This window comes from Naegleria gruberi (assembly GCF_000004985.1).
Source record: "Naegleria gruberi genomic scaffold NAEGRscaffold_30, whole genome shotgun sequence".
In the NCBI taxonomy this organism is placed as follows: domain Eukaryota; phylum Heterolobosea; class Eutetramitea; order Acrasida; family Naegleriidae; genus Naegleria; species Naegleria gruberi.
In genome coordinates this window covers 382,682-391,915 of record NW_003163297.1, presented here as the reverse complement: position 1 = coordinate 391,915, position 9,234 = coordinate 382,682, and the positions used below count along the sequence as shown (strand labels likewise).

The window sequence follows — 9,234 nt, the reverse complement described above, 5'->3', positions numbered from 1 at the left end:
TAGTGTATAATACCATTTTTATATTATAAAATCAATTATTGGTATGATGGCAATATTTCAATTAAACATTGACATTGCAACATTTTCCAAATTGGAAATATAGATTATAACATCATGATATTCAACATTTAGTGATAAAGTACAGCGATGACATATATCATCCAATAAAATATTCAGATCCCTTTAAATGTGTTAACCACATCAAAAGCTCCCCTATTGCCATCCAAGTTGACTTCCAAAAGTCTCAAAATGGATCCAACCATGATTTTTTCTGGAAGGATTTTAGATTTATGATTACCATTCATATTCACTACTTGGATTTATCAGTATTATTGAATTTTATTGTGTTTCCATATTATAGGTCAACATCTTGGTCAATTAATTACTAGTAGAAAAGCTACAAGGAAATGTTTCTCTCTAGTCACCACCCAATAATCTCCTCTTCATGAAGAAGAGTTCCAAATCTTGAGATGAGAACCTTGTTCACTTTCAATATGTTGAATTAATGCAGCCACTTTCCCATTCTTCTATCAAGTGTTGTTACAATAAGAAGCTTCTGATTCGTGTCAACACTCTTTATAAAAATTCAATAATAAACAATTTCAAAATCTTAAATCAATAAGAGATTGGAGTAAGAGGTATCCGAGGTTCGTATTTCCAAACCCCCAAGGGAAAAGATTATGTGTCATCTCACCAGATCCAGTTGAAACTTATAAATTATTGCATTTCTCATTAAATACTTGACAATTTCAGAATCTGACTTCACCCTCTGAATGGAAATTTCGTTACGAGCATAACAATGGTTTCAAACTTGAAAGTAGATTTCCTATGATTATTTTCAGCAATTAAAACATAAAATACAAAGTTTATTCGAGTTGTGTGATGGCATTTATGCCAACCGTGAAAAGAATACGTGGTGAAAGTAGCAGATGATAACATGTCTAAACTTTGTTTATTGGTATAAATTTGGAATGACACTCGGTGCGACTTTTATGGAAAGGAATAAAATTGGCACAGCTAATCGTGCGATAATTATGACACACAACACTTGATAGTGCTGCATTTTTCAGATTCATGCAAATCAACAGGTTGCTAGTTACACCACTACGTAGCGAAACTAATAGATCATAATGATATCAATCAGAAATCTCTCAAAAGTCCTGAGAAAACGAAAAGACCATTTCTTGCAACACTTTTTCAGGTAATTTGGAAATTCTATCGCGATCACTGAAAAGTTGTTTTCTGTTGGCAATGCTAAATTTGACAAATTCTCTGAAACATGGCTCAAATAGTTGTAAATCAAAATAATTTTCACATACTTCAAGCATATTAAAGTAATTATCAATAGATAGATTAAAGCTATTCTTGCAATAATCAACCAGATATGGAATTTCATGTTTCATTGCCATATCAAGTAATCCCATACTTTTAACAGGATCAATTTTGTCAATTGAAATTCCATAACAATATTTAATCACAATTTCCAATAATTCCAAATCTTCTGGTTCGTTTAGTGTGAATACTCCGTCATCACTTAAATCACTGAAACAAGATCCGCTGTCAAAAAGTGCATTAAAGAATGTACTTGAAAAACTCAATACAGTTTTGTGACAATATAGGTATTTGTTTTGTCCCATTTTGATTTTCACATCACTTGTTTTCATGTCATTATATAATGATTCAATTGTTTGTGGTTTAATCTCAATTGTTTCCTCAATATTAATTGCAGTTGGTTGAGTAATGATCAATTTTGGAAATATGGTAGCACCATTTCTCATAATTATTGGAAGGGTAGATAATAAGGCGTTTCCTTCTTTGGTTTTCATTTGAACAACAGCATATTCAATACAATAGTTATTCAAATGATCAAGAATGTAATTTTGAACATTGAATTCTTCCTTGCAAATTTTCAGTAAAATCTCAATTGTTTCCCATTTCAAAAGAAGATTTTCTAATGTGAGTGAGTTCACAAACCCACTTGTCAATGATCTTTTCAAATCAATAAATTCACCATTCTTGAATAAACCCAAAATGAATAAAACATCCAACGTTTCTTCTTTGCTAAACATTACCTTATCTTTATCATATATCAAAGAGTCAATTAATTTTTGAATAATTTCTTGTTGTGATGAACTCATCAAACAAAGTATTTTTTCATTCTTCAAAATATTACTAAACTGTGGTGAAATTTTCTCAATGAATGGAATGAATCCATAAATTTGCAATCCAAATAATTGATCTCTTGAATGTTTGCACAAATTATGAACTTGTATTTTAGAATACAAGATACTACTTCCAGTAAATAAGTTATTTCCAATATGAGGATACATTCTAATATCAAATGGTGAATCACCACTGAATCCCTTAGTTCCATTTCCTGCAATTGTTATAATATTTCCATTTTCTAATATTTTTCTAATTTTATGGTTATTAAGATCAGCAATATAAACTTCATTGTTTGAAACAAACACACTAGAAGGCCTATTCAGTTGTGCATTTGTTGCAGGACCATTATCACCACTGAATCCAGAAGTTCCATTCCCTGCAATTGTTACAATATTTCCATTCCCTAATATTTTTCTAATTCTATTATTACCATAATCCACAATATAAACTTCATTGTTTGAAACAAACACACTATAAGGGATATATAGTTGTGCATTTGTTGCAGGACCATTGTCACCACCGAATCCACCAGTTCCATTCCCTGCAATTGTTACAATATTTCCATTTTCTAATATTTTTCTAATTCTGTGATTACTTTGATCAGCAATATAAACTTCATTATTTGATGAAACAAAAACACCAACAGGATTATTTAGTTGTGCATTTGTTGCAGGACCATTGTCACCACTGAATCCAGAAGTTCCATTTCCTGCAATTGTTACAATATTTCCATTCCCTAGTATTTTTCTAACTCTATTATTACCATAATCAACAATATAAACTACATTGTTTGATGAAACAAAAACACTATAAGGATAATAAATTTGTGCATTTGTTGCAGGACCATTATCACCGCTGAAGCCACCAATTCCATTCCCTGCAATTGTTACAATATTTCCATTTTCTAATATTTTTCTAATTCTGTGATTACTTTGATCAGCAATATAAACCTCATTATTTGATGAAACAAAAACACTAGAAGGATAATAAATTTGTGCATTTGTTGCAGGACCATTATCACCACTGAAGCCACAAGTTCCCTTTCCAGCGATTGTTGCAATATTTCCATTTTTTAATATTTTTCTAATTCTATGATTACTATAATCAGCAATATAAACTTCATTATTTGATGAAACAAAAATACCAACAGGATTATACAGTTGTGCCCTGGTAGCAAGTGAAGACATTTTTTTTTAATTGCCATCTGAAAGGTGAAGATAATAAATTTTAAAATATAAAGAATATCTGTACAAGAAAGGTAATCCGTAGATTAAAACAGTCTCCTCACCAAATTAATCTATTATCACAGTATGCATACACAGTATTCAACTTGTTTCGAGGCACGTCATCATCTTTTACTTTCACAGAATAATAAGACCATTTATTTGATTTACAAACTGTTATGAGTTAAAAACAATGCTACCAACAAGACAACCATGAAAATTACATGAATATCGAAGGAGTGAGTTGAGGATTTAGCACACAATGTTGAATTATTAACAGTGACACATTTTCCTACAGCCTCACATTGGATTCCATGGCGATCATTGTTGCATTTACAAAAATCTGGAGTTTGGCATATACCATTTCCTGAACAGACAATACTGCTATTCGAATGTTCAACACCGAAACAATCAAACAAGTCACAAATGGTTCCATAATATCCATTGGAACATTTACAATTAAAAAGGAGATGCACAAATACCATGTGAAGAGCAAACTTCTGGTGAGGTGTTTACAATTCCAGAACAATTATAGATCTCACAATTAGTTCCAGCCAGCGCTAGAACAAATACACTTTTCTGGAAGAATACATGTGCCATGTGAAGAACAAACTTGTGATGAATTGAAATGAACGCCAGAACAATTGAACTGTTCACAATTATTACCATAATATCCATCTGAACATTTACATTTCTCAGGAGAAACACAAACACCACGAGATGAGCACACTTGTGATGAATTATAATAAATACCATAACAATTATAATGTTCACACTCACTTCCATAATATCCATTAAGGCAAGAGCAATTATTGGGAGCAACACAAGAACCATGTGATGAGCAAACTTGTGGTGAGTGTAGCCGGAAAGATTTTTCTCTGGATTTTCTAGGAAAGATTTTTGTTCCAAATTCTTTCCTGGAATTTCCAGGCTTCTTTTTCAAGGTAGTTCAACTCCAGCTGTTTTGATATGAGCTGATGAAATACCTTCTATCTCAATTAATTTGACAGATATTGAAATAATAAATTGTACAGAGAGAGAATATATTACTGGGAATCTTTCTTCTTCTAATGAATGTTTCTCATCCCTTATTCATTGAATAAAATAGTAAAGTATCACAAATATTAAAAGTAATATCCAATAGTGAAAATTACAGTAAAAGATAATTATCTGGTAGAGAATGGATGAATGACATGCTATTCGTGATGTTTCAGTGAGAAGTCAATTTCCACATCATGAGAAAAACAATAAAAACATGAAAATATCAGATATCAATGATTTTCACAAATTATGCTACAAGACTTGAAATTATACATTTAATAACATAATAAACATTATGAATTGTTGTTTTATTGTTGTTTGATTTGTAATTGGGCTATGAATCAACTCTGGTAGCATCAAAAATCGGAACTTGGTAAATTGACAACATGATGAAAATCTGATAATAAATATGATGTTTATTATCTATTTAAATAGTAGTACTAAAAGACATGATTCAAGTTGGTGAAGTACATGTTGAGTTATGGTCCATGTACTTTTTCAAAATTCACATGTACCTATCCCTATCATAACTTGACCAAAATTGATCAGAGAAAGTTCTCCTACCTACTATTGACCATTCCGAACAATGCTACATTGACAGTTTTCCAACTTGTCCAGTAGATCAAGCAGTGATGATGAATTTAGTGAAAATTTTGACATTTCACCAAAATTACAATACTAAAAATTAATTTCCACAAATACTATTATTAATATTGATGGAAAACAATAATGATGATGGTTGGTGGAATGATCGGATGATGGAACACCAACTTGAGATTTTCCATCATGAAAAATAAATTCCAACTTCATGATGATACATAATCCACCAATAAAAATTACTACTATTACTACTATTTAGATGATGTTGAGATGATGGGAAAGTTTGGTGCTTTCCCACTGCAAAACCACTCCGAAAATCAGAAGAGCTGAAAAGGGCTATTTGCATAATTTTTTTACGAATATTCTAAGATTTTACACCACATTATTATTATCAAGGGGGGACATAGTGAAGAATTTGTTGAAGTCATACATTTTTTAAAAAATATTATGGTACAAGAAACTCATTATTTTCAATTAAAATAAATAAAAAAATTTATTTTTGAGCTTCAATGAATGCATAAGATGACAATTTTTTGAAAAGAAAATCAGTTTCCATCAAAATTGAATAAACAACTGGATTTTCACTATTCTATTATCCTGTGCTAATTTAATAAATAAATTTATGCTTGTTTGTTCTCATATTTTTCCAGTCGTTTATAGACATTAGCAGAAACGGTTATAGAAATAATAGTTGATTGAAATCAATTATTTACTCCAAAAATAAGTATAGTTTACCAACTAATTTTTTTCCTTATTATAAAATAATGATAAAATGACGAACAACTTTCATCAAGTTTACATTACTCTAATAAGTCATATTGACAGACAAATATTTTACCACTGATAATATATATCTATTATAACGAATCCATGAATTTTTATTGGCTGAGGTTGTTTATATATAGACATAATACTCATCTCTTTACAACAAAATTTCGCTAGTCATTTTTTGACGAAGTATTTCCTACTACTTACCTCCTGTGGGATACACCAAGATCAATACTGATTCTGACGACTCGGCTCTTTAGAGTATAATTATATAGATACTATTCACCTATCTCTCAAATGGTGGCGAGAAAATATCAATGGTATGGTACTTTAAATGTTATGGGAACTTTACACTAATATTACACAATAACTACAATAATACCAAAAAAACAGAAAAAAGTTTTAGATATACCATTGAGTTGACTGTCTATTCTGAAATCTTCATTTCACCATTTATTGTATATATCAAGAAAGAAAGCAAAGCCTTTCTCCCTATGGTTGCTTCAAAACTTTACCGTGCAAGTAGCTTGTCTAAAAATAACTATGTCCCCCCTTGATTATTATTTATTATTATAAATTTATTATTTTACTTTTATGTGGATTTGAGCAAGTTGTTTGATTCGTGATTAGATAAAAGGAAGATGGTAATGAAAATACCGTACTTTGATGATTGAATCACAAATAGCTCTTCACTACTCTTACTAGGGTATTTTACTCATTTAAGAAAATGGATTTTACAAACAAGGCAACAAACAGCGAACTATTGACATTTCCAAATTCTTAACTGACATCAAGACAAATCGACAAACAAATTAAGTGAACTCAAACCTAATAATTAAATACCCATTTCACTGTAGTATGTTGTAAATGAATTTTCAATTTAACATGATTTACAGTAACATTACACTATTTGACAGAAAGCCAAAAGGTGGAACTGTTCACAGAACGTTGCATTTCAACTTTCTAAATTTATTTTATTTCTCTTGGAAGGATAAAGTTGATAAGGCAGATGCAACAATTCCATTTATTTTCGTCTGCTTCCATAATTTAATTGGTTGCCTAAAATCGGAATCTATCCGCTTTGTCTCTTCTTTCTAAATTGTCTTTTCTAATAACCGTCCTAATGTTGTATTACATTTTCTTTGCTGAAATCAATAGTTTCATCCACTTTCTTCATCATCTAATATCTTCAAAATATTCAAATAAAATTAAAAACAACACTAATTATCTATCCTTAAACACTTCCACCTTTGGCTTTGCTTACTTTCGCATGAATTTCCATATAAATACCTCCTTTCACAATATGTCCAGCAATCATTTCACCAAGAAGGAAGGCGATTCAGTAAAGCGCGATCAGCAAGAATATTAAAGCAAAAAACCCGACCTTGCAAGACAACACCATTTCAACATCACACAAAAAAACAACTCAAAGATTACCTCCAAAATCATTCCGTAAATTTTTGCATTCTCAAACAACAACATTCACGGTAAACTACTTGGAGAAGAAGAAGAATTGCAAAGAGTATTTGGTAAGTTGTTATGAAGAAGTATTGATATTGAATGCATGATTCATAAATCTATTTCCTTAAATTGATTTATCTCCTTGCAATCAATTCATGTTATGAAGTTTTCAAAAACAATCAAATCACACCACATTCGAATAACAACATAAACTTTAGGTAGCAATTTCAATAAGAATAATAAGAAATGAATACACCACCATCAACAGCCTCCACAACAGGCTCACCTTCACTAGCTCCTGCCTCAAACGAAGCCAATAATGCCACTTCCTATCTCTCCAACAATAATAACAATACAACAACAACAATAGCAAATAATCCAACAACGTCCTCTTCACCATCATTTCCACAATCAACAACTCCACTCGACAACAACAAACCAAATAACACAATGAATATAACAGCACTTCCATCAACAAATAACTCAAAGAAGGTCACTATTGCATCACCAACTACAACAGCAAAACAAACAACAGCTGCTCAATCTCAAGTTGGTTTTGTGAATCATAGCGAAAGTGGAAGGTCTGGAAGTTCTTTCAGTCAGAGTAAAATTACTTTGCGAACATGTTGTGGTGTTGTTGAGCTAACTTCAATGAAATTGGCTTGTTTACTAGGTATGATGGTGACAGTTATTGGTTTGTTAGTATTGGCTGGCGTAGCTGTTGCTGCATTCGTTGCTACCACAACCAAGTCAACCGATATTTTAATTGCTGTTGGTAAAGTTACTTCCATCTTTGAAAGCTCCAATGCTCTAGTTTTAAAGTATACTTATACTGGTTACTCATCAGAAGATCAGAGATTACTAGTTCAGGAAGAGTATAAAAACTCTACTCAAACACTGAAAAAAACCTTACAAACAATTTTAAAGAACGTGGATGATGCTTCCATTCAGACCATGTTTAACTCTACAACTGTTGAGGCTTCAAATAATTGGGATGGAGCAAATTCTCAGATATTACTAATTATCAGAACACAACCAGAAGATGCCAAAACAAGACTGAGTTCAACATCATACAATACAATCAAGACAACTTTCCAAGAAGGTCTCGATAAATTGGTCACCTTTGTACAAGAGAAAGAAAGTACCAAAGACAAGAATGTTCTGGCCATTACTTTGGTTCAATTGATTGTCATTGCCGTTTCACTATTCGTCATTTTGCCAATCATTGTATTTGTCTTTACTTATGCCATTAACCGTGACTCATTATATTTGGAGAAGATTCGTCGTGCCAATGCTGTCATGTTGATGGACACTATGGAGGATGATGGATTGAGAACATTATTTAAGATACATTGTGAAAAGGAAAAGTCAACTGAAAACTTTTTACTCTTGGAAAAGATTCATTATTATAGATCATTGTGCGAACGTTCCATTGACTTGCAAATGAGATTATTCGGAGAAAGCAATGTACAAAGTGATGTTTCTAGTGAAATTTCAGGTGTTTCAGGTGATTCAGCCCACTCTGGAAAAAAGAAGCTTTCCCCACTTGAAAAAGAATATGCTGAAGTTGAAGCCAAAAAGTATGAAGTTGCTTTTGAGATATTTACTGAATTTTTGGAAGTTACTGGTGATATGGCTGTCAATATTTCTCATGTTCTTACTGATGCTGTCAAGGATAAGCTTGACAGTTACAACGATAAGCAAATTGAAACACTACCAGAAGATATGTTCAATATTTTGGAAAAGGAAACTTGTTTGGTAATGATGGATACTCACCACAGATTCAAACAATCTCTTGCTTTCCAACGTGAAATGAAGATTGATAAGATTAAGGTTGATAAACTCAAAAAGAAGAAATACGATTTTTAAATAAATCATTGATACAGTACAAAAATGTTCCACTCTTGGTTCCTTATGAAGTCTTTTAGGTCGTAATAATGGCCATCAAAACTTTACACAGTGTTGTTGCAACTTC

At 31.5% G+C, this 9,234-nt stretch overlaps 3 protein-coding genes across 3 annotated transcripts; 1 reads left to right on the top strand and 2 right to left on the bottom strand.

The window, feature by feature from the left end:
- Positions 1 to 1,151: 1,151 nt before the first annotated feature.
- NAEGRDRAFT_49904 (uncharacterized protein) lies at positions 1,152 to 3,353 on the bottom strand (the record flags this gene model as incomplete). Its single annotated transcript, XM_002676037.1, has 1 exon — positions 1,152 to 3,353. One exon carries the CDS (start codon positions 3,351 to 3,353, stop codon positions 1,152 to 1,154), a length of 2,202 nt encoding a protein of 733 aa, XP_002676083.1.
- Positions 3,354 to 3,556: 203 nt separating this feature from the next.
- On the bottom strand, positions 3,557 to 3,874 carry NAEGRDRAFT_68811 (uncharacterized protein; the record flags this gene model as incomplete). Its single annotated transcript, XM_002676036.1, has 1 exon — positions 3,557 to 3,874. The coding sequence occupies one exon, from the start codon at positions 3,872 to 3,874 to the stop codon at positions 3,557 to 3,559; it is 318 nt and encodes a 105-aa protein (XP_002676082.1).
- Positions 3,875 to 7,505: 3,631 nt separating this feature from the next.
- On the top strand, positions 7,506 to 9,128 carry NAEGRDRAFT_68810 (uncharacterized protein; the record flags this gene model as incomplete). Its single annotated transcript, XM_002676114.1, has 1 exon — positions 7,506 to 9,128. One exon carries the CDS (start codon positions 7,506 to 7,508, stop codon positions 9,126 to 9,128), a length of 1,623 nt encoding a protein of 540 aa, XP_002676160.1.
- Between the last annotated feature and the right edge of the window lie 106 nt (positions 9,129 to 9,234).